The sequence below is a fragment of the Neophocaena asiaeorientalis genome, unplaced genomic scaffold (genome assembly GCF_003031525.2).
Source record: "Neophocaena asiaeorientalis asiaeorientalis breed wild unplaced genomic scaffold, Neophocaena_asiaeorientalis_V1.1 scaffold896, whole genome shotgun sequence".
Lineage (NCBI taxonomy): Eukaryota > Metazoa > Chordata > Mammalia > Artiodactyla > Phocoenidae > Neophocaena > Neophocaena asiaeorientalis.
Window position 1 is genome coordinate 337,203 of NW_020175779.1, and position 26,248 is coordinate 363,450.

At 40.7% G+C, this 26,248-nt stretch overlaps 1 protein-coding gene across 3 annotated transcripts in view; it reads right to left on the reverse strand.

Moving 5' to 3' along the window:
- Window positions 1–16,300: 16,300 nt before the first annotated feature.
- Window positions 16,301–26,248, reverse strand: part of LHX9 (LIM homeobox 9) — an 18,126-nt gene continuing 8,178 nt past the window's right edge. Inside the window, exons 3-5 of one of the 3 annotated variants that reach the window (XM_024732231.1) lie at window positions 25,215–25,570; window positions 19,174–19,376; window positions 16,301–17,825 (exon numbers count right to left, since the gene is read on the reverse strand). In XM_024732231.1, the coding sequence (XP_024587999.1) occupies window positions 17,568–17,825; window positions 19,174–19,376; window positions 25,215–25,570 (817 nt within the window). In that variant the 3' untranslated portion in view covers window positions 16,301–17,567. The remainder of the gene's footprint in view (window positions 17,826–19,173; window positions 19,377–25,214; window positions 25,571–26,248) is intronic. The other 2 variants (XM_024732232.1, XM_024732233.1) reach the window with 2 other exon arrangements.

The following is a 26,248-nucleotide window of genomic DNA, read 5'->3' on the forward strand; positions in this document are numbered from 1 at the left end:
CAGTCAAAAAAGAAAAGAAAAGAAAAGAAAAATCAACCAACTAATGAGGCACTTCCGAGTAAATGCAGGGGTTTAGGGGCATTGGGCTTTCACCGTACAGCTTCTGGCCTCTGCAACAGGCATCACGCACTGGGCCCTCATTTGAGTGACGGATCATGCAGTGATCTGGACACATCCTGACTCCTTCTCAAGTTAAACACAGCACAAAGCAGGGTCATCCAGAGGAAAACTTCATTCTCCTTTCCCATGGGACCCCTCCAGCCACAGTGGCCATGGCATCTGCCCTTCCTACATCCTCTTTTGAGGAATATACAAGGGCAGTGGGTGTAACCTCTTTTCTGGAATCTTGGACCTCAGGTACTACTACCGCCCTCATCTCAGCTTCCAGTCTCTTGCTCCACCCCAGACACCCCACATCTATTCCCTAACACTTGAGACCTAACAATTAGCTACCATTTTGTTCTCCTGTAGATTTCCTAAAGAATGCCCTTAATTGAAGCAAAACCCAGACAAAAATTTCCACAAAAGGGAATCCCATCACAGCTTCAAATGAATCAAAATATACGAACTCAAAAAGCACTGCAGGTTTTACAGGATAATCACTTTTAAAATTCCTGATGGAGCTTCGTGTAAACAAATGAGGACAGAAATGTTAGGAGTTCCAGAAAGTAACAGCAGCAGTTTACCTGCTTGAGGAGGAAATTTTGCTATTTTGATGACTTTTTAGGACATCTGTTCTCAAACTTTTTGTTCTCACTCTTACACTCGATATTTATGGAGGACCTCAAAGATCCTTGTTTTTTGCAGGTTTATATAATATTTATCATATTAGAAATTAAAACTGAGTCTCACAATTTCTTGTTTTCAGTCTGTTACAATGTGTTGTTTTGGTTGCAGTATATGAAGAAAATTTGGCCTCGTGAGGAAATGTAATTGGAAAAGAGAGGAATATTTTAATAGCCTTTCAGATCATTGTAAATACTTTTCTTTGATCCTACCCCAAAACTGGACAATGGTAGTTTCTTTCTTTTTTTTTTTTATCTTTATTGAAGAATAATTGCTTTACAATGTTGTGTTAGTTTCTGCTGTACAACAAAGTGAATCAGCTATACGTATACATATATCCCCATATCTCCTCCTTCTTGCCTCTCCCTCCCACCCTCCCTATCTCACCCCTCTAGGTGGTCACAAAGCACCGAGCTGATCTCCCTGTGCTATGCGGCTGCTTCCCACTGACTATCTGTTTTACGTTTGGTAGTGTATATATGTCCATGCCACTCTCTCACTTCGTCCCAGCTTACCCTTCCCCAACTGTGTCCTCAAGGCTGTTCTCTACCTCTGCGTGTTTTTTCCTGCCCTGCCACTAGGTTCATCAGTACCATTTTTGGGGGGTTTCCGTATATGTATGTTAGCATACATTTTCCTGTTGTTGTTCTCTTTCTGACTTACTTCGCTCTGTATGACACTCTCTAGGTCCATCCACCTCACTACAAATAACTCAATTTCATTTCTTTTTACGGCTGAGTAATATTCCATTGTATATATGTGCCACATCTTCTTTATCCATTCACCTGTCGATGGACATTTTTTTCTTTTTCTTAACAGTTTCCCAGAGTGGCTTTTATTTATTTATTTTTTAACATCTTTATTGGACTATAATTGCTTTACAATGTTGTGTTAGTTTCTGCTGTACAACAAAGTGAATCAGCTATATGTATACATATATCCCCATATCTCCTCCCTCTTGCGTCTCCCTCCCACCCTCCCTATCCCACCCCTCTAGGTGGTAACAAAGCACCGAGCTGATCTCCCTATGCTATGAGGCTGCTTCCCACTGGCTATCTGTTTTACGTTTGGTAGTGTATATATGTCCATGCCACTCTCTCACTTCGTCTCAGCTTACCCTTCCCCCTCCCCATGTCCTCAAGTCTAGACAATGGTAGTTTCTTAAAGGTTAGTTGCAATACAGGATCTGAAAACATTACCACAAACTTATCACACTCTGTACACTCGAAAGAATGAGAGTGAAAATGGCAAATAACATCTTAGTAGTATTATACAAATAGTTTTGACCTTGTGGAAGCTCTGAAATCATCTAAGGAACCCCCAGTGTTCCCAGCACCATACTTTGAGAATGATTGCTTTAGCATCTCCCCGGGGAGGTTGCATGACTCTGAGTGGAACAGATGGATTCAATTGTAATATAATGTGTTAGGTGTCATCACCTCCATCTCTAAATGACAAGTTTTCACTGACTGGGAACTACCATAGAATTGTGAAGCATTAAAGTTGAAAATAACACTGAGATCACCCCATCCAGACCACTATTTTTAAGAGGAAACTGAGTGTGGAAGGAGGTCAGAGCTGATTTACCTGATAACCCTGAAGCCACCCTCTAATTTGGGAAAGTCAGAGTCACAATCCAGTGTGGATTGTGGAAAGAATACTGGAACCCTTAATGTATGGAATATTTTTATTGCCTCAGTTATTTTCATCCCACACCCCAACAAGGAAACAACACACCCTGGTGTTACTATAATTCTTTAAATCCTAGCAGAACAAATATCTTTTTTTTTAATTCATATCATTTTATAGCCATACACTTTGGTGTATGGCTGACCTTAAAAGAAGCCAGCTTAGGGCATATACCCTGAGAAAACCATAATTCAAAAAGATACATGTTCCACAATGTTCACTGCAGCACTATTTACAATAGCCAGGACATGGAAGCAACCTAAATATCCATCAAAAGATGAATGGATAAAGAAGATGTGTCACATATGTACAATGGAATATTACTCGGCCATAAAAAGGAACAAAACTGAGTTATTTGTAGTGAGGTGGATGGACCTAGAATCTGTCATACAGAGTGAAGTAAGTCAGAAAGAGAAAAACAAATACCGTATGCTAACACGTATATATGGAATTTTAAAAAGCAGTACTGATGAACCTAGTGGCAGGGCAGGAATAAACACGCAGACGTAGAGAACAGACTTGAGGACACAGTGGGGGAAGGGTAAGCTGGGACGAAGTGAGAGAGTGGCATGGACATATACACTACCAAACGTAAAATAGATAGCTAGTGGGAAGCAGCTGCATAGCACAGGGAGATCAGTTCAGTGCTTTGTGACCACCTAGAGGGGAGGGATAGGGAAGGTGGGAAGGAGGGAGACGCAAGAGGGAGGGGATATGGGGATATATGAATATGTATAGCTGATTCACTTTGTTGTACAGCAGAAACTAACACAACATTATAAAGGTTTATACTCCAATAAGGATGCAAAAAAAAAAAAAAAAAACGAAACCAGCGTAAAGTTCTGAATGGCAGGAACACTAAAGGAAAAATGAGAAAAAGTTAAGAGCAACAGCCTTTTAAAATCATTATAGTCTCTGAAAATAGTGTCCTTGGACTTGCACAGTGCACAGCCTATGCAATCATATGTGACTTCCCTGGCCAAGTTTCCAACAGTGACGAAATGTTCCTAAAATAGGAAGATGCAAAATTATTGCTTCCAGATGATCACAGCCATGTAAGAACATCATGTCCCCGTATGGTTTGCCCAGAACAGACATGTTCCCTGTCTTAGTACACTCTTAGTGCATTAACCCAGCCTCAGATAAAATCACGTGTTTTCGGGAATGACCACGTCACCCTGTGGTTTCCTAGTGACTATACCTTGAACTAAAACTAATCACGTTGTTTTCATAGCCGTCCCGTCCTCCCATTTTTCTCCCCTCCCTCACTCTCTCCACTACCTGAGAGCCCAAGAGCTTTCAAACCAGGTTTTACAAAACCTCCTCAGGGGGCATGGAGAGAGGTGAGGAGAAGTATGGGGTCCCCAGCTCCACGACTCCCACCTCAGCCAGAACACATTTTATGTCCTATCTGAGAACTCTGGTAAGATTTTGTGTTTTGAAAGCACTCCATGGTAAAATACATGCAGTGATCTCTATCACACCTTGAATTCGTGCAGGTGGAAGTTAGGGTCTTCATGTAGCTCTACATGTTCTCCTGCTAAATTTTATCTCTTAGGTTCAGATCAGCCTCTTGGTATCTTCTCCATTCAGATTTTGCCATCCACTGTATTTCCTGTCCCTCCCAGCTTCGCGCCATCTGCAAGCGTGACTAGCTTGACAGGTCTGTCCTAATTCAGTAATAAAAACAGAGTCCTTGAACAAGCCCCAGGCACCTCTCTCAGGGGGTATCAATTCATTAACTGGCGCTCTCTAGGATTGAGTTTTCAAATCAGTTCCCAATCCACACATTCCATAGAGTGGTTCTCCCACCTTGAGCCCGAATTGAGATTCAAATTTGTCGAATCAGGTCTGGCAAAATGGACAGACCTCGGATGAGTCCATCTGCAGGAATTCATTGTCTGAGGACTTTTGTTTGTGGGCTGAAGGAGGAAGGAGCGTTGCATGCAGATGTCTGGGGGAGGCGTGGGGGGGGATGCTGAAATGGTATCTCTCCCCCAGCCCAGTCCTGTGGGCTGGCAGCAAGGTCTGGGGGCAGGGGGACCCCAAGCAGAAGTTGAGGAAGGACTCTGCCCCAGGGGACAGAGCAGGTGGGCATCAGGAGAGGCATCCTCCTTCCTTGGGAATCTTAAAAAACAGCATCTTGGGCACAAATGTCGAATTCTCAGGAAGACACCCTTGTTCAGAAGACACCCAGGGAAACCAGAGGGGAGGGGGAAACACAAGGGCACCTCCTTTACATACCTGCCAGATGAGTGAACGAACGTGTCTGAAACACCCCCTGGGGACTTGGGAAGAGAGTGGTGTACAAGTCCTTCCGGAGCACGAAGCAGATAAACACTGAGACTGGGGTGACTGAAACCATGTGTTGCCTCTGAGCCCACCCCCAGACAGACAAGCCTGGGGAGGTGCAGAAATATGTATTTCGTAATCAGTACACTTTTCACCCCAAATGATATCGGGAAGCACTTTAATAGCTTACTGAACTCCAAACATCCTAGCTTTTGCTACTTTCTCAAAGATTCCTGACTGCTGTTTTGGCAAGTTTCCTGGAAGCGAAACACCTTTATATAATTGTCATTACTCCAGCAGGTTTAAATTCCTGCTTTTCAGTTGCTACGCTCTTTCCAATCTGAAGAAACATCCCTGTCATAGAGCAACCATTGGAAGAAGCAGAGGAACTGAGTGGAACCCTAGAAAAGGTTGGTGCTGAAAGTTATGGCAGAAAAGATGGAAGCCAGTGTTTTCCCAAACTCACCCCATTACCTGGGGCACAATTATGAAACAACAGATTTCAGAACTCTTCCATGGAGTAGGGGCGGGGCCAGAACCCCTTCTTCCAGCAAACCCTCCCGGTGAAGCGTAGGGTAAGGTAAGTGTTAGAAACAATGATTTAGGGCAGCCTCACTTTTTACAGATGATGAAACCAAGACAGACACTGTTGAAGGAATTCACCCAGGTCCCAGCTTTGTTCACCACTTTTACATTCTCCCCCATCTAACTGATGGCCACAAGAGGTTCATTTTGGGGCCTCTCTACACATTTATCAAAATCTTTAACAGGACCTCAGGACTGGTTCCAAACTCATGCTTTCCAGAATGAGCACCTGAAGCCCCCAGGCCCCACAGCAAGGCTCCATGCGACCACGGCTTACCACACGCCTTCTTTTCTCCACCAGAAAAGCCTTATTCTCACCTGTTTCATACATTCAGTTCTGTGAAAAAGTTCCGCGAGAAAGTTCCGCAAGCAAGGTTTTGTGACTTAAAAGAAGAATTTGAGAGCAACTGGCCTGAAATATCTGCAAATCTGATCATGCTTAAAAAGTTCACCTGTCTCAAAAAAAAGAAAGAAATGCTTCAGAGCCTCTTATTTCAATGTTCATTGGATGGTCATTAATCCTTGCTGCTAGGAACATCTATACGTATTTATCTAAAGGCTGTATCTATTTTATTAAGTAGAGATGGCCAATCGCTAGACATCATTTATCTCAAAAATTTCATGCTTATTAAGGACTATTAGGATGGATTTGGTGGAGAAAATTGATACCTATTTTCTAACGTGAAGGATACCAAAATCGACAACCATCCTTGGAAAATAACAGGATATATAGACACCCGTGAGTTGGGGTCTCTCAGGGAGAAAAGATCATGACCCCTTCTGTCACACAGTGACTCTCGACCAGAACACTGCTCTCTGGGGAAGCTCTGGGAAGCCTTTGCAGCTCAGCTGTGACCACCACAAAGGGTTTCATGCCAAACTCTGATCAGTGTGCAAAATTTAGTTTTGTCCTGAGTTTATATACTGATAAGGTACTGCCATTGGCTAGAGGTCTGTGGAGCCAGATATATTAATACTTGGTGTCCACAAGAGGAAGAAATGTAGCTTAACATGAATCTAGCACCAAAAAAAAGTATCAATGCTTATCTAAGTATGAAGTTTGCCTTGTAAATGTATAAGAAAGTCTGGTCAGGGTAGTACACAACCTTACCAAGACTGGAAGGATTGGCTGGTAAGCGGGCAACAGCTCAATGTCTGTCATTCGTGCTGTCATCATTGGTGACCAGTGTGGTGCTCCTTTGAGTTTTTTAATTCCTTTCCAGCGTGCCTCCAAAAACACACTGGAAAGCAGCGCTTGTAACAAAATGGAAAGAGCTACTGCGGTGACATAACAGAAAGATTTAGGGCAAAGAGATCCTGTGCTTCCCAACAGGACGCCAGGATGGGCCTCTGGAATTTTCTCTCTATGAGAAATGTACAATGATGATGGGTGTCATATGCCCTCTATTCTGGAGAGGTTAAAGCCACAAAGCATTTATTGGTCAGAGAAGGAAAGTAAGACTCGAGTAAGTCCTGCTGGATCCGTATCTGTCGCCTTTCCCCTGCCTGACATCATGGAGAATTCTAAGTGCCAGCAGTAATTCTCCACAATGAAAGCTTATCTTTCCCCCAGAGCTCAGGTCACAATGTCTTCTTCAGCCAGTTCTACCCACTAATCCATGAGAGAAGTACTGCTTCTCAACTCAGTTGTTAAAAATGCTTACTGAACAATTACTATTTTCCTAGCACCTATAGAAAGGCAATAGAGGTATAAGACACCATCCCTTTTCTCAAGAAAAATATAATGTTTGAGAAAGAGATAGGAAATAATACTCATGTCAGGACAAAAATACTCATGTTGAGGGTGTGAGACATACATACAGTGAGAGTTATGGGGGTCTCAGGAAGGAAGACTTGGCTTATCACAAATATTAATGAAGACAATTTTCATGGAGATAGAATTAGAATAATTTAAAGAAATGATCATTGTGGGGTTCAAATAAATTGCCATTTACTGAGTCCTTATCATACCCCAGGAACCACAGGATAAGCTTTAACAAGATACCAAAACTGGAAAGGAATTCAGAGAACACATAGAGAGATGTTATATGATGGTTTGGGGATTGCAGGTGATTTTATTTCTTCTGAATTTTTTTTGGTTATTAGTATTATATGTGCTGTAAGGAAGGAATAAAAAAGGATTTCTAAGTTGTAGGCAGATAAGAAGCAATGGGAAATGTTTTATACTTAGAGAAGGGACTGTGGGCAAAAATATGACAGACTATGGCCTGTGCTACAGACAGTGAAGTGTTCGTTCTGGGAAAATAAACCAAAAAAGTAAGACCAGAGTCATAGTACCAAGAACCTTGGCTGTCTCACAGAGTTTATATTTAATCATATCTACATTGGGAACTCATTAAAGTTCCTAAGAAAGAAGGTATAGCTGAAAGATAATGTTTAGAAAGATTGCTCTGGTAACGTACAGGAAAGATTTTGAGTGGAGAGAGACTGAGAGAAAAACAAACAAACAAAAGCAAAAAACCGCAAAGCTGTGATTGCAGTCTGAGGGTATGTGAGCAAATCAGGGCTTGGATGAGAACCTCATGGAAGAGACACAATGTGAACTCAGATCTATCTGCCCAAAGCCCACGATTCTGCTCTTCACACACCTGTCACGTGTGACTGGAACCAGAAAGGACCCTGGAGACCATCAACTCCACAACTTCAAATTCCTCCACCAGCGTCCTGAAGGACCTAGGGCAGAGCAAGCTGCAAACCAAAATTTTCTTTGAAACAGAAGATTTTACATTTCAAGCAACCCTTACTTTCTCCTATTGTGCATCGCATTTGTTTTGGTATGAAATTATTGTTTAAAATGTTTGCCAAATAGTTCATCTCTATTAAAAGCAATAAAGAAATTGTATTATTCTAAGAAAAGAAAAGAAAATGTTTGCCACGTAAAAGTAATGATAGGTATATTCTATTCCAATTATACATGGACCAAGAAAGCCCTCCTCCAGCTGTCTAAATGAGCAGCAAACCAGGATCTTTTTAAATCCCCACAGAGAAGAGTCATTATCTTGTAGATTGTAGGCTTCTACATTAATGAGAGAGTTATGTCATATAATTAGTTTAAATATAATCTTTTTTAAATTGCTGACCATTGGGTCCACTCTTATGGGGGATCAGGGTGCAGAGATGGGGAAAGCAAAACAATGTCTGGAACAACTCATAGCTTTCACAGAGAATATCTTCCCACGGGTCGGTTCTGGTCTGTCCCCTACAAGTTCCAGTGATATAGGGGTGGGGGCATGGCAAAAAAAAAATAAAAGTGGATCAACAGGCCTGATCAAACACATAGGCTAAAGAAAGGGTCAATAGGATTTGGCAACAGAATGATACAAAATGAGGTTTTTTTTGTCAAGGAGAAGGCAATGGAGAAATTGATGACTCGGTGACCCACAGTCTGGGTGATGGGAGAAGAGTCAAATCAGGAGCAGAAATAACAAAGCCCAGAGGTGAAGTTTGCTGCAGAGAAAACGATGAGTTCCACATCGTTCCTGCTGCACTTTCACTGACAGAACAGTCAGGGGAAGGTATCCCAAGAAACATATTTGGAGTCATCCCGAAAAAGATGAAACTTTAAGAAAGAACTTCCAGGGAGCACACAGAGCCAGGCAGAGAGGTCCCCAAGCTGGATGGTGACATGGTGGCCCTGAGTCAGCAGAGCAGGTGCTCTGATTGTGGAAAACCCCAGGGCTCGGGAGTCGTTTTAGAGAAGCAAGTCATAAGGGGTATAAAATCTGGCACCAAAGCAAATGTGATTAAAGATAGGGGAAATACCATGATTTTGGTAAAGAAAAAAAAAAATCACTGCTAACTTGAAGGAAAATGGTTTCAGTGGTGTGATGGGAATAGACATGTGATGAAAGGGAATTTTAGAGGATGGGGGTGAGTACCTGAAGAGATGAATAGAAGCTGTGAACGGTTCTAGAAAAGTCCACGAAGTAATAACCGTCTGTGCTCTGTTATCATTGTCATCTTTCTAAATGGAACGTACATAGCACTCACAAAGCAGCAGCAATAAATAAGTGGTATTAGCAGTGGCCATACTACTGCACTGACGTGGTTCCAGCATTGGGTTTAAAAAAAAAAGTAAATCTGCAGAGGTTAAACTGGAACTCTTGATATCCTTGTTTTTCCGAGGGAAGCCCACAATTGTCTCTGAACTAAAAACAATACACATCTGTCGCAGTGCTTTCTGTTTCAACAGCAAAAGGAAGAAAAGAGGGGGCTGGGTAGGATTTGAACCAGACTATTTACTAAGGTTCTTTCCAACCTACAGAGTGATTCCATGAGTTTACCCATACCTGAGTCACAACGAAAACAAAAACAAAGCCCATGGTGATCATTTTTGTTGGTGATACGTTCCTATGCAAGGTACTGCAGAGAAACAGAAAACACCAGAGTTGATACGAAATGTCTCATAATCCAATACTTAACAGTTAGGTAATCAGGCTATGGGAGTTGCCTGTGTGGTGAAACGTCTTTTGGTAAGCCTCAGAATCTAGCCGCATCTATCATATAATATGCATGTTTAGCATACCATCCTGCATACTTATGTGTCCACAAGTATATATTTATACTCATGATCTCTTACAAATGCACTGAGCTCTAGCCACCTTAACAGACTAACACTGCTTAATTTAAACCAAAATATCTTCCTTGAATTATAAGAGAACCTTTTCTTTCTAACACGCCTCTTTTAATAGATGAAGTAAGTTAAACTGTTCACTCCGACAAAAATTGCCTTTTCTGTTTTGGTGGTGGCTGTTTGTGTTGAAATGTAAACATTAGTCAAACTTTGTTGAACAGAAAAGTCCAACCCAGGAACGTAATTCCAATAAAAAGCAAAGTCATGGCCAAGCTCAGTGAAGACAGTAACATGCACGGAACCCAGAAAGAGGGTAGATCAGCAGGGAAGCTCTGGGGAATGTAGCTTCATGTTAGGTTAGCAAAAAGTAGGCCTATTACGATATCTCCAACTTAAGGAAAATTGACATTATTTTGCTTTTTTTGTTTAGCTTTTAATTAGAAGTTGAGCCTTCTTTCTTAAAAATATATGTCTTTTCATGGGTGTGAGGAAGAAAATACACAACACACACACACACACACGCAGGCTCGTGGTGCTTAAGAGGAAAATTAGATAAAGAATTCTATTAGAACACTTGGAAATATAAAGATCTCCTTGTCATTAAAATATCCAAGAGGAGAACTTAGACCTGCACTGAAATAATAAAATGACTGTGTAATTGTATTTATAAAATAAACTGTCTCGATTTATATTACAGAAAAATACCATCATTTAATTATTTACATAACATTTTGGAGGTTTTTACAGCTCTTTAAAAATCCTGTAGAGCATCCAGATCAAGCTGGTAAAATGCTACAAATATTATATTTAAAATCATTTCCACTATATTTTTCTTCTGAAAACACCGCTCTGTAGAATTCAAACAGCTTCAACTGCTTGAGATGGTGAAATACCTTTGTGCTTTTCAAAAATCACATTTCATAAAGGATATTTATTCTATAGAATTAAAGTTTACTGAATAATAAATATAACTTTAAGTGAGGCAAGCTGTCAAAACCCTTGAATGTCAAAGTTAAAGCAGATAGCCCTTCATGATTTTTGCTGCTTCGGAATAAGAAAGGAAGCAGAAAGAGAATGATTAAGGAAAGGCAACCTCACCTTCGGACTTCTTCATCTTTGTATTTTCATCGTAAATAACAATTTAAATACCCTTTGAGGTTAATATTTTCTGGTTCAAAGGGAAAGTACAGAAAAAATTAATATATTCATGCATAATAGGAGGCAGCAGAGACTGGAGTATCTTATTTGTAGCAAATTTTATTTTCAAATGACCATAAAAGGTATCCAGTTACTCTTCAGATTAATTTATGAGATCATGCAAGATGTAAACATGACATTCCAAAGGAAAAAAAGTCATTCCTGACAATTCTAATAGATGAGGAAAAAGTACACAGAGATACACACCAGGAACTTTCTACATATGGCTAATACCTGGATCTTTATTCTTGCCTGCCTTTCGTCATTTCAGCACAGATAAATGTAGTGCAAAGAAGCAAAAGGTAATAATCCAAGGGAAGAAAACTCGTTGATGTGTTGCATGATACGAGGGAGTTTACTATGTTAATATTCACAAAGGAATGTTGGAAGTGGGGAGTGATGTTAAGTAAAAATATCTATTTTGCAACAGAGTTAAAGAGAAATTTAGTTGTGATTATATTGCTACCTACATCATATCCATAGGCTTTCCCTTGAGTGCCACGCCCAGTTCCAAACTTTTTTTTTTTCTTTTTGCTATGGAAACAGATAAAATGAAATGGAAATCTTTCCAGAGGGCATTCAAAATAATATATTAACTTAGAGTTATAATGTATTTTGAAAATATGGTAGATGGTAATATTATTCTGAAAAAAAATGTTACATGGGCAGAATAGGTATCATGAAAATATTTTAAAATCAATGGTGCACTAGAAAGAAAGTAACTTCCTATTTTTGACATGGACTGCAAAGCAAAGGACTGTGGCTTTACACCAGAAGGGTTTTATTTATTTGAATATTCAGAGTTGGTTCCCGATGACTAAATGTATAAAATAGATCCAAAAGTCCAATCCAGAGCGTATCTATATAGTTATATAGCTGTATGGCCTCAAAGAAAATAAAATGCCATTTCTGCAATTTGGACAAAGTCCTAGTGTCCTCATTTAACCCTGGTGTCTAGAGGCCATATAATGTAAAAGGTTTTGGATCCCCTGGAGAGTACACGTACACAAACTCCCTACGAGTAAAGCTAGCTTTGTTTATAACGTAGTTGAAAATTAAACAGCAAAACTCCATACAAAATTAGTTCTTTACATTATTTTTATAACGATATTATCCCCAGGATTCTCCGTAAGAGCCTAGAATAACATGACTCCAAATTTCCATTCCAGAATTTCCCACTTCTTTTTTTAAAAATTTTATTGAAGTGTAGTTGATTTACAGTGTTAATTTCTGCTGTTCGGCAAAGTGATTCAGTTATACATATATATGTATATCTTTTTTCATCAGAATTTCCCACTTCTAACACTTCTTCCTGGCAGGCACACTGCAACAGAAAATGAGATGCTATCTCTACGTGGCTTATGAGATGCTGCGCAGCCAAAAAAATGTTATTGTAAAATAACGTGCGGTGGATTCTACGAGGTTTTGTTAAATAAAGCTATCTACTTTATAGGTGATGAAACATCACCAAGCTTTTAAAAGTGTTTGCTTTGGGTCCTTTGCTATGGAGTCATGTCCTTATTTGAGGTATAAAAAAAAACCCACCCACTCTGCAAGTCAGCCTTAATGTGGCAACTCACCAAAGCCGACAGATAATGACTCCCAGTGAAGCGTTTTGTGCCCAAGATCAATTTGCAAGAAGCAGACTAACCCAAGCCTTTGGGAGGTAGAAGCTACAAAAATATAGTGCCCTGCCCCCAACCAAGAAGTCCGCGTCTTTCTCTTCCACGCCAGACAATAAGGGTGCAGTTTTGCAGACTCAGAGACCGCTGTCCATCGCATTTAAGCACCACGGACCTTCGGATTCAGCATCATATGCTTTTTTCTCTTCCCACTCACATAATTAACGCTCCTTTCCTTTCCTCCTTAAAAATGTGCCTGTTTCAAATGTGTATTATTTTTTTCAGATGTCTAATTTCAGTTATGTTCTTTCCCTCTGTGGTCTCTTCCCACATTTCACATTCCAGAGAAATATTTAAAGGTCTGTAAAACCAGGTGAAGTTCCAAAATATTTCTAAACGAAACTGCCGCAGGTGACAGCACCAGGGAAAGAAGGCAAAGCTACAGGACGAGGATTGGAATAAACTGGCTGGAAATGTATTGGAAAATCTATTTAAGTTACAATAGCCGTGGATGAGGTTTCAATGAGGCATAAACATTCAAGTTACTGACAAAACCAACATGTTTCATGATCACTCAAAATAGTCTACTTGTCATGGTGCATTGTTTTTTTTTTCTTTTATTAGTAAGTTGCTCTCTCTTTTTAAATTTTTTTTTCTTTTTTAGTATTCAGGAAGTGAAAGCATTTAAGAAAACATTCAAAATTCTGAGAGTACATGTGAGTGAAATATTTACACTATCATTCATAAAAGTTACATCATTTACATAGGGTTCATTTGTATATAATAAAAATTTCATCATAACGAAAATTTTTCTGGAAAGTTATATGCTAATTTGTTTAACATATGCTTTGGATATACAGCTAAATATGAATAGTTAAAAAAATTCTGTCTTCAAATATCCCTTTAACAATTAAAAAACCTCATTCCTAAACATTTGTTTTTCTTTCCACTTGCTCTTTTGTTTGTGATATCATATGTAGTTTGAACTATGCAAAGATTGGATCTTGTCATAGTTCAGAATATATTTGTATACTTTCAATAAATTTGCTCATTGCATAGCAAACATGTAAACTTACAGAGGATCTACAAATTTTACCCTAATTACCTAAAAAAGTTGCTGAAATTTTACATGACAGTATATTGAGGTTTATTTTTGTTGTAATTTGGGTTTTCTTTGTTCTTTTAAAAAATATTTTTAGTCCATGTGTCAAGTGAATACAACTTATAAAGAGTCATGAGACGTCAAAAACCAAGTAAATAATTTTATCCTAGATTACCAGAATTTAACCTCATTATATCATTTGGGTTTCTTCCTAAGTATAACAGGTTGGAAATGTATTGTGCTGTCTTTTAAGACAGTGTTCCAAATTAATTTCAAAAGTGTGTGTTTAACATAAAGTTAACTATGTTTCCATCAAATAAAATGTTTATTAATGAAAGCTATTTATCATACAAGAAACAGCAAAGATAAGTCATCATACAGAGATGTACACTAGAAGTGACAGATGTAAAAGTGCATGCAGAGATTTCTGTTTAAAAAGGAAGTAATAAACAATAATACTAAAATCACTGGATTTTGATTCCTATACTCTTAAATGAGTGATAGATTTTCTTTGAATTTACAATTGGAAAATGCCATTAACAGAGAGGACTAATACACATTAGCAAGCAGGTGAAATGAATGTTTTTTGGATTTTATTTTACAACTACCGTGCTTGACAAATGTGTGGGAATTTTTTATTCAATAATTTTCTTCAAATATGGGGTGGGCATATTACTGCCTGGCTGCTCTGATTTATACACAATTTATCTAATTTTGTTTAAAACCATATAATTTTAAGCCTCCATTTGTGTTAGACATCATAAAGAACAGAAGTTTTGTTAACATTCAGTAAATGACATTTAAGTCTCCCGGTCTCTCTCTCTCTCTCTTTCTTTCTCTCTCTCTCTCTCTCTCTCTCTGTCTCTCTTTTTTTGGCTCAATAGATTTTTAAATGTATGATTATCATAACCTAATATTGTCTTTGTCTTCACTGCAGTGGATTTCCGATCAAACTTTTCCCCTTCTTTTAATACTTTAGGGAATTTTCAAACGTCGGGATGTTTGGCTGTAATGCCCCAAGATTTGTTCTCCCTGAAAAAAATCATAGTGACAATTTATTAACTACAGAGCAACTTGGCTTTTAGGGGTCTGCAATTTCTATTTAGATTTACAAATATCCATTTGTGCTCAATAGACCTAACATTAGACTTAATCATATTTAAGGTTTCTTTTCATGCAATTACTTTATCTGCTAATTATCTTTTTTTTAATTCTAAAAATCAGGGTGAGTCAAATCAGTGGGGCATTACTTTTATTGTAGGAAAATATATTTAAAGGTAATTCTAAGTTGAATTACACTACATATGCAATGGTAATTTAAAATGAATCAGAAGTTTGGAAATCTAAAAGCTATTTGTATGTTTGCATATCTAAAATTTTTCATATTACCGTTTTAATAGCTTTTACAAATAGACAATTGAAAACACACTAGTACAGTTAAGCCTTAAGTAAAACTAATGGGAAATAAAACTCCTTAGATTCAAAATCGTTTATTCACACAAATTTAATAGGATATATCACAATTGTTTGGTCCATAAATATTTAGGGGAAATAGTTTCTATACAATGCATTTATCAATAAACAAAGAAACATGGACAATTTTGCTAGACCACTTACTGTACTATAAACACGAAGCTCAATATATAAGATTATTGAATTTATCAACTATATTGGGAAGAGTGCACAACTGCTTTCTATGACATGTTTGTCCCCTCTAACAGGATACACCATAAAAAGAGTTTCAGAAATAAGAGGTAAAACAGTACAAAACTAGTGAGGTGTCAAAAGGGCTTAAAACAGTTAATTTAACAAACAACACATATATCCTGATTTTTCACAAACTTACTTCCAAGTTATCTCATAAGGCACATAGGAGAACTGAGTTATAATTAGTCTACTTAATAAAGTAGATCTATAGTACCATATATTGTTCTGTCAAAGAACAAAATTTATAAGTATCAATATTTTACCTGTAAAAGTGTATTAATAAGATCTCAGCCTTACCAAGGTTGTTTGGTCTGGTTAGTGGTAAATGCCCAAAATGTAATAGAAATATGAAAAGTCAAGATTTAAGCTCCATATAAGATGACAACCACACTTGCTAAATATATAATGGCAATCACACCTTCTTCTGTTACAGTGTTATCTTCCATCATCTTTTTTTAAAAAATAAGCTACTTTCTGTGCTAATTTTCTAAAGACCCTGAGCAAAAGTTACAATAATGCACTTTAATGTGGGCAGTGAACTGTCAATATGTAACCACACATTTATACAGCCAGAAGGACACCTTTAAAATCTATTAAATAGCCACTTCGACCACCAGAGGAGATTTAAGGGGTCCAAAAAGTGGAGAACATGTGCAAAGTTATTCTTAACAATCCACTAAAGCAAGACATATATCTTGACTTCTTTTTTATTTTTATTATTTTTTTAGGAAATCCACAATCTAATTGGTATTTAACTACAACAGAAGCATATAGATGAACATTCACCACTGCCCAGACCATTAAGATTTTAGCTTAAATTAAAAGAAAAAAAAAATGCTACTGTAAACTAGGAAATATATTCAGATCAGCATCCACAAGGCTTCTGAGTTTATCTACTTTAAAACTAAGAACCTCAAATCTCTACTGTCAGAAATTTTTTTTTCTGAAAAATACATCAACCTGTGTCAAAGTAAAATGAAGCAAAACAAAACCAAAGAATTCTCATTGCTAGCATGTCACTAAGTTGTTTTTTTTAAACATTATTTGTATAGAATGCCAGATACAATATCATGGTACAGCTGAAGCCAATTAAGAGCTATTGATTAAATTATACTGATTTTTTTAACTTCTTAAAAAATTATATTTTGCTTATTTCCATTTTCCCTGGGAAAAAAATAATTTAGAAAGAATGGTTTTATAACTATCATTTTTAGCTTGAGGAGGTTAAAAGTATAGAATTTCAAATTCTGTTTGGAATTTTCATGGATACACAGGAGGTTTAAGTATTTTTCAAATGTTGAAAAGCAATAACTAACTAATAAGAAAGTTTTGTTGGGATGTACACCCTAAGAGAAAAAAAGAGTCACATTCCTGGTTAGATTTCCCACCTAATTAATCCTTAATATTTAGATTTGCTATCCTTAATGCTCTTGTTTAATCATATTCCTCAATTGTAAAAAAAAAAAAGGAATAATCAAAACATGTTTTTTCCATTTTAAAATTTTAAAAAAGACAATATGAAATTTTCAAAATTCCGTAAGTACACGTACAATTGGAAGATTAAAAAAATAATTTTAATAATTATCTGATTCTTTATTAACCTAATTATATAACCGGGAATATGATTATTTGCCCATCATAATACCACTCTTTTTTTTTTCTTCGAGATTCTGGAAATAAGTAACATACAATTTTAAGAGGCACTTATTAGAATGATTCCCAAACTCCCCTTACCGACTGAAAGATCTAATTAATTTTTTTTAAATCCAAATACACTTTGTAGACAAAAAAAAAAATACACTTTGTAAAGGAGACAATACTGTAAACTCATTTGCCAAGTGGCTGCAGAGGCTACACACCAAGCTGTTGTTTTTATTTCCCAAGTATCTTGTGGGTTAGGGAAAAAAAAAAAAAAAGTCTTGAAAATAATAAAATAATAATTAGAATAATAATAAAAAAAAGAGGAAGAATTAAAAAAAAAAAAACACCAATGTTAGAAAAGGTTCGTTAAGGTAGTTTGCGAGGGGCTTCCGGATTCGCGGCTGTCCATGTTAGAGGTCACGGCTGTCACTACAGTGATAGTGGGATTGGTCAGGTCTGTTAAAGTGGTCGCAGTGCCGGGTGGACTGAGCGCGCCGCTGTCTGCTGAGGGCGGGGCCGGAAGCGACGTGCCATCAGCTTTATCAACACCCCCATTCTCCTGCCGCAAAAGGTTCCTTCTGAATTTGGCTCGTGCGTTTTGGAACCAAACCTGCAAACCAATCCCAATGGATTTCTTTACCGATGTTTATTTTTATACTTCTTTTTTTTCTCTCTCTCTTTCCTTTTTTTCTTCTTTTTTTTTTTTTTTTTTTTTTTTTTTTTATTTAATTTTTTTTTTTTTTTTGGGAAGGGGGGCCTTTTTTTTTTTTTTTTTTTTTTGTTTTTTTTTTTTTTTAAAATTTATTTTTTTTTTTTTTTTGGGAAGGGGGGGCTTTTTTTTTTTTTTTTTTTTTTGCTTTCTTTTAAAACAGAGTAATTCCAGTACGACTACGGACACCCTCTGAGCAGCACGTGTGCCCCCGCCCCAGCATTAACAACTGCCGCTTGGGGGCTACGGATGCTTAAGTGGAGATACCGTGGGGAAATGAAGGCACAGAGATGAAGAGGGGGAAACACACCCTGATTCCTCAACTACTGTCTTTTTGAGAATGAGGGCAGGCGAGGTCAGGGAATGGTTCACAAAGTAAGAATCACTCGCATGAAATGAACATCACTGAAACAGATTTCAGCCTATTCTTGAGTCTGACACATGGCAAGTATTACTTGCATAGGAAAAACCCCGAGGGCCACAGACTCCAAGCAACCGGAAACTGGCGGGTGGAATTTTAAATGCCTGCTATTTGTCACTGAAAAGTGTGAGAGCATCACAGGTGACCCACAGCAACCCACTATCATGTCTCTAGTTACATATTCTTACCATGATGAGTTTAGGAAAGCAGTTGGACAGCAGATCTCACTCCCGGTATTTAGTTGTGAAATACGGTTGGTTAAAATGGGAAAATACTTTCTCCAAGTGGTTGCCGAGACACTAACCATACTTGTGGCTTTTCGGGAGATGACAAAAAGGGTCGTCTTGAATTTGGAAGCTCACAACAGGTAGTGAGGCTGCCAAGAGTGTGCTGAAGTAAGACAGCGCCAGCAGGTCCCCCCGCCAAGTCTGTGTGCTGACCCTAATGTGAACGTTGTCTCCAAAGCCACAGCTTGCGCAGATAACGTCACCCGCGTTTGCAGAGCAGCTAGGCAAGCTGAACTGGCTTTGGTGCACCCGTCTGTCCATCTGCAGGGAGGACGTGGCTGCATCTTAGAAGACCCTGCGTCTCTCTTTGGGCAGTCTCCGGAAAGCCCCTGCAAAATCTCAGTACACTCTCTAGGGAGTCACCTAGAGCAACTGAGGGAGCTACCTGACAGGGTACCTCTCAGTACCCTCTAGGGAGCTAACTAAGTAGACTAATGAGAAGCAGTACAGGAAATAGCCGTATCACTACAAAAACAGGGAAGAGAACTATTTTTACTGCAAGGGGAAGATGTATACACAGCCAATGATGGAGGTTTCTTACCTGCAAAACTCTTTTGGTCAGGCCTGTTTTCTGAGCAAGCTGCTTGAGGTCCTTGGCGTCCGGGTTGTGGTTGATGGCAAAGTAGGATTTCATGGTCCGGAGCTGGTGATGCTTGAAGGAGGTGCGCATGCGCTTGGTCTTCTGCGAGGGCGGGTAAGGCTGCTGATCTCGGTCCAGATGGTCGGCCTCATTCTCGTTACAACCTGTTGCAGTCACAGTGGACAAACAGGGGCTCAGTGGAAAGTCCTGCGTTAGCTGAGAAGATGGCAGGTGGCATGATAATGTCACGACAGGACAACAACGGTGGAAAAAGCTGTCGACCCAGTTATGAGTGGGAGCCAGACAAAAGAAAGAGGTTGATTGCCCACGACCTCCAAACTAGTCTGTTCACGTGGACACACCCGAAGTTTAGGTAGAAGAAAAAGATTAGATAAATCCCCTCTTCGGCTTAATGGTTGCTAGAAAACCTTGAAAAGATGAATAAGCTGTAAGTGTGGGAGGGAGAGAAATATTCTCCAAGAGGGAAAAGGAAAAAACCCTTTTCTACTATATTTATGTGTATCAGCACACCACCACTCCACACACGGTTTTTAGAGACTCCACGTTTTGTCTGTATTTGTGAGATGAGGTGTATTTCCTGAAGGCATGAAAGATACGCAAGCGAGTAATTTCAGCTCTCTCACATATGAAGGCCTGCGAGAGCCCCCCAACGAAGGAAGAATCTGTGTTCCAATTTTTAGCCTTTTCTGCTAATCCTAGAACGTTTCCAGAAAAAGTTAAAAAGTGGCTGGACAAGGGAGAGAAGTTAGAAAATACAAATTTGCAGGATTCTTATGTAACCATAGGAATATTATTTTTGAGGGCTTTTAGCTATAACTGCTTAGCGTAGGGCTAACCAGGATGAAAATAGTTTTCCCTTGGAGTTATTTTAGTAAATATTTCTGAAAGAGAAGGAGCGCAGACTTTTCTTCCCTCGGTTCATGCCTGCAGCGCACCCCACAGCTCCCAGTTCAGAGGCTCTGACGTCCCTCTAGGATCATGGCCCCGTCTGCTCTGGCACGTGGTATGGAGGCGGGTTGAGCTGTGTCCCCGGCTGGCAGGGCAGAAGGAGGGCGGCATCACAGCCCCCCTTGCACAGCTCCCTCAACACTGAGGGCAAAACAACCCAGCCTTTGAAATAAGCCTCAAAGTCCTTATCCTCAGGATGTAAAGATGTGCATTTAAGAGGTCATTTCCAATAACCTACTGGCTCTGCATAAGAAATATGATTACAAAATGAAAACATTTTGCTAAATATTTACTGATTCAGCCAACTTCGCAACTTAAAGGGCATGGCAGGGGTTTTTTTCTTTTCCCTTTAAACCTTACTTCAGATGTTTATCTCATATATATTCACATTTTTATAATAGAATATCTAAAGTCAACCTGATCGTTTCCCTGGGGGAGATGGGGGGGAGAAGCCTGAATCTTGAAGGAAGTGAGACATCTCTTACTATTACCTCTTTCATTCTGCTTGAGAAAATAGTATTTGCCTGCTATGCTCTGGCTACAATTACTTTTTAAAAAACACTTTTAGTAAATCAGTATATATACGGAAACCCAGTAGCTTTATAGTCATCAACAAATCAGCTGCATCACAAAATCCACTTAAGAAATTCTCCCTAATGTAACAAGACTAGGCATGGACTAATGTCTCCTTTGTTCATATTTCCATGAAATCCATAAAGAGGGCACACTTGGCAAAAGAGCAATTGAGTTCATGGAGAGAAAGGCTCTATCATGTTCACCATCGGGTCCTCTAAGTCATGCACAGGGCCAGGAGCTCAACGAGCATTCGATCAAGATTTTGAATCTTTGTTCATCCATAAAATCACGAGTGACTATAAATGCAAAGTCAAATCAACTTGAAATGGAATGCAAGTTAGATATATACAGCCAAATGTTGAACAGAGGCTCCTTAAACTCCACCAGAAAGGGTAACTTGTACCCAGAAATAAGAGAGAGAATATGCTTTACATTTTATCCTATTGCATCCCCGGGGAGAGATGTCAAGTTCAAATATTCTACAGAATTGCACTTTTGTATCCTCAAATGGATGAAACAGCATCTCATGACCTACTATAAAACTATATTTATCTCCAGTAAACTGAGCTATATTTCACAACCAGATTATAAATGAAGCCACACCAAAACAGTCAAAGAGGCACACCTTAGTCACTGGAGGCTTCTTCAAGTAAGATTTCAATTCTGTCATAGGTGAGTGATGTGTAACCCTTCCTGAATAGCACATTAAATAGAATATTACACTTGAGGTAGAAGACTTAACTTGGTACGTAAGTAATGCCCTTAACCATCCACCCCCACCCAAGTTATTATTTCTTAGAAATGGGTTGGATTCCTATCCTAACTATATACTCATTAGTCTTTAAAGTGAAGTTTATGAAAAAAATTATAGACAGGTTTGATAAAATTGCTTCTCTGAATATGCATTCTATATCCATTATTGCTGATTAAGAACTCAGCAGAGAATTACGGTGTATTAAACACAATTATGGGACTTGTTTTCACATAGAATACAATTCACTGTGCAAAAAGATTGTTAGCTCTTTATTAAACTGGTATTAATATAAACAGATAAACTGTGTGACCAGTTATATTATGTGAACTAATAGAGCAATCTATGTCATCTACAGAGTAACGCAGTGCATTGGCTTAAATCACTCGTGTTTCACTATGAATGCCTCACATAAACTTGCATTGCGTTTCCCCAGGGTCTACTTTTAAAGCGACAGGGGTTTTCTTCCCCCTGAATTATGAGATGAGATGATAAATCTCTTAAAACTGTCTTAAACATACACCTGTAAGTACACATCTGGCACTATAAAGTTAATAAGAAGATCTAAATATTTTATTCTCCGGTCATTTATGGAATGGTCCCCTATCCTGAAGTGAGTTTCTATTCTGCAGGTGTGTAACCTTCTGAAAACTGATCCCTGGGAGACCACTAGGGGTCAGTGCCAGGCAAATTTAACGACTGCAGGCAGCTTTTGAAGTTTGGAAGCCAATAAAGACCCTAAGGAGGGAGATTCCGCGAAGGGGCAAAAATTTAGTCTCTCAATTAATGTTAAATTACCCAAACAAGAGCTACCTGCCCTAGACTAAATCCTCTTCTCACCCTGGAGGGCTGCATTTCAATCCAGCATCCCAGATAAACTTTCCAGGTCTCTTTCTAAAATATCTGCCTGATATCTGCGCAAAGAGCTACAAACTACATCAGGAAGAGTGTCATGAAAAGGCGTTTGCCTTATGCCGAGCACTCGCTGATCTTTGCCAAGCTTCCCATCTCTGGGAGTCTGAATCATAAACATATTCTGTGTACATGTGTTTGAAAATATATCAGTGTATAAATTAGATGTGTTTAGTATCAACATTAGTCTTTTCTGAGATTTACACGTAAGCAGAGATGGCTCCAAAGAAAGCTAAAATAATGAGCTAAAACCGCGAGTCCATTTTACTGTCTGCCCTTTAACGTGTTTTTAATGCACTGAAGTGTTTCTTTGGCTAGTCTTATAATAACAAACTGACATTGGATTCATAAACTTTTTTTTAATGGCAGATTGATTTCTGGTCAGGCATCTTTAACCCAATTTCTCTAGATCATTTTCACCTGATCTTAACTATACGCTATTTGCTCGTATCTGGGAAAAGTCCAGAAGGGAGGAGGCGGATGTTAATTGAGAGGCACCGGCTCTGCAGTGGTGTGATCTACAAACTCCCTGGGGTCAGGGAGGCCCCTCCCTTACTTTTCCCTCCTTGATGAACGAGAGCACCAACTTTCTCCATAACCTTGTAGCAGCGCTAATTTGCAAACTAAACGCCTAAATGGAAAGAGATTTCGTTCTTTCTAAGAAATAAATGTGTACTCTCTAGTTCTCCTCGGAGAAGCACAATTTTCTTGACCCTAAAGCTCTGTGGATCTTTCTCACATAAAGTAAGATCAAGGCGAAATCAAACGTAGCTAATTAAGTTAAACAAACAAGCGAAAGCCCAGGCTTTTGCCACCTTTGGCTAGAAATCTCCTCCCCACACTTCTGGACCTTCTCTGGGCTGAGGGCTTCCCTGTCTCCAAAAGCCTGGCTAGTTTCTCTCTCTCTCTCTCTCTGTGTCAATCTCTCTCACTCTAATTAGGGCATTAGGGCCTTGGTCTGTGGCTGGAGATTCCGATGTCATCTTCTATTAACAGAGAACAGTTAGTGCCCTGCCCAGCCTGCCCCGGGGACCACACATCAAAGGAGCCCAAGTAAGCGCGCTGGGCACCGTGGCCCCAAACCAGAGCCCCGGCCTCGGGCACAGCAAGGGCAGTGCGCAGCCCCGACCTCCGGCGGGGTGTTGGCAAAACCCGGGGGTGCGCCCGCTGCGTGACACCAACCCAGCCGGTCAGGGTCTCAGCCGGCAGCCGGCCCTCCGCCTCTGCCCAGTGACCCGGGCTTGAACCCCCTGGGACCAGTACAGTCACGCTGGGTCCCCGCTCCTTGGGATACCACCCGCTGCGCCTCTTCTGTGAAAACCTCCCTAGAACCAGGAGGAAGCCGAGGAGAGAGCTGGGCAGAGCCCACTCAGCCTGCGGGGACCCTGAAAGCTGTGGGCCCGAGCAGGACTCCAGATTCCTCTAGCACACACTGGCTGTGTGACCCTGGGCAAGTCACTTATCTGACGGGACAGTGTCCCTTTACCATTGAGCCACAGTGGCTCACACACCACACCAGGCACGTGGGAACTGGAAGAGAAAAACAGGCAAGATCCGTGCTCTGGGCGCCCACCGTTTGGCTGGTATCTGGGTGCTCGTGGTAACAGACAGGGGTTGCCACCATGAGGTCCCCAAGGTCCTTCCCAATAGAATGGACTCCCCTGGCCTGAGTCTCCTGCCTGCTGAGGTTTCCATCTGGGGCCAGGCCAGGGGACAGGGCATCAGAGCAGCTAAACCAACCCTTAGGTTGCCCCAGAGTTATCCTAGGGCTTTCTGGAACCTCTTTTCCAGTGGCTGGGACTCACCGGAAGAGCTTCCATCCCTCTTGGAGTTAGACTGTGGTCCTCAGGGCCTGTCACCATCCTCACCTGGGGGATGGCAGGTGAGGGCGGGCTACCAACAATGAGAAACCGGTGAATGAGAGAGATTGATGAATGATAACGTGTGCGCCTCCCAAAGCAAGGAGGAAAGCGTGCTCTCTGGCCTGTTGCCTGCATTTTGTTTTGAATTAAGAGAGAAAGCTGGAGGAGGACAGAAGAGCAGCCTGTGACACCACTAAGCCTCCTCAGAGGGCCTGACCTGGAGGTTCTTCCAGTCTTCAGGGCGGTCTGGGTGTCTGGATGGTTTATCCCACAGGGAAGGAGCTGGCTGGATGGGTCCCCTGACCCAGGGAAGGAGCAGGCCAGCTCAGCTGTGGAGAGTGACTCCCGCCCCTACAGCTGCTTTTCACCAAGATCAGGGATTTGGTTTTTCAACACTCTTGCCAACTGTTTCCCTGATTAACTCTGGGCTGGTGACCACAGCCTCTGCCCTTTCTAGACAGGCTGGGGTTGGGCTCTAAAGACTTTTTTTTTTTTCCTTTTTCTTTTTTAGTATTTAGGGAAACCTCCTCCAGGATCTATAATTTGGCCTCCACTCAGGAATTGCCCTGGGGCTGTTTTGCTCCAACTGGGAGCCAGAAACTAATGGGCTCATTAACTAATGGGCAACAAGGATTTGGCTTGGCCTGTTTGGGGGAAGTCATTGCAGCCTTATGAATGTGTTTTCTGCCCCAAACTACAGAAAGGTCTCTCTCACCTGTTCTCCCTCTCCCCTCCCCCTCTTCTCTCCCTCTTTCCCTCTCTCCACCTCTCCCTTCTTTCTGAGTGAAAGGGAGCTGTAGTGAGAAAAGGGTCGTGCTAAGGAAAGTACCGTCTTGCAGCCAGGTCTCGGACGGGAAGGAGCTGGATAGAATTCTCCTCTGCGCAGAGGAGGTTAGGGCTACAGGGGCACTGGGGAGGGGCTGGGCGCCCACCTGAGTTGTAACTGACGATGTCCACCCCCAGCGCGGGGCTCTTCCGCTTCCGGGGTCGCCCCTTCTGCACGGTGCCAGCGCCGTTGAAGTAAGGCAGGGCCAAGCCGCCGCTCTTGGCCGCCAGCTCGGTGTAGCTCAGCTGAGGTGGATACTCCCCTTGCAAGAGGGTCTCGAAGTGGGCGCGACAGTACACCAGGCTGTCCTTCATGCCAAAATGATCGCCCGTGGTCAGGGTCTTGTTGCAGGTGGAGCAGGTGAAACAGCTCAGGTGGTAGACGGAGTCTCGGGCGCGCATGACCATCTCGGAGGCGGAGATGCCAAGGTGGCAGCGGGCACATCTCTGCACAGAGAACCTTCTGGAAGGAAACAGTCGAGTCAGGGCGCTGGTGGAGGCAAAGGCAGGGCCACCTCCCACTGTGACACCTGGGGCATGGTCAGCAGTGGCCCAAGACTGAGACCTGGGAGGGGTCCGGGAGGGGAGGACCCACGCCCACTTGGACATTAATTTTATTTGCTCATTGACCTGCTCTGGTGAACAAGACAAAGAACCCTTGCATTAAATTCAGAAGAATCGGGTAACTGATCCTCCGTTTTCTTCTCTGTAAAGTGAAAATTTTAAAAAGCAAAAACAAAACCAAAAACAAACCCTGCACTGGCTAACTCACAACACTATTTTAAGAATATTACATTGTGAGGTCAAGTGAAAACGTTTCCTCGATTACAAAACATACAAACGAAGGGTGTTACTATTTATGGAAGCGTGAGCGTGCCTGAAAGCATTCAGACACGGCCCTGGAAGAAAAAGGACAGTTTTGCAGAGGGAAGCTAATTCTTTTTTAACCACTTTTCTCGCCTCAGCCGAGAGCGGAGTCGAGTCCCTGCACAACACTCGCGTCCCCAGTCCAAAAGCAGACCTGGGAAGAATCAATAAACAAGCTGCCGGCGACTTGACTCTCCGGCGTCTCTCGAGGCTGGCGGGCAGGTTCCAACCAGCGGGAACGGCATCTCGGAACTGAGAGGCCTGGGTTTCGGCG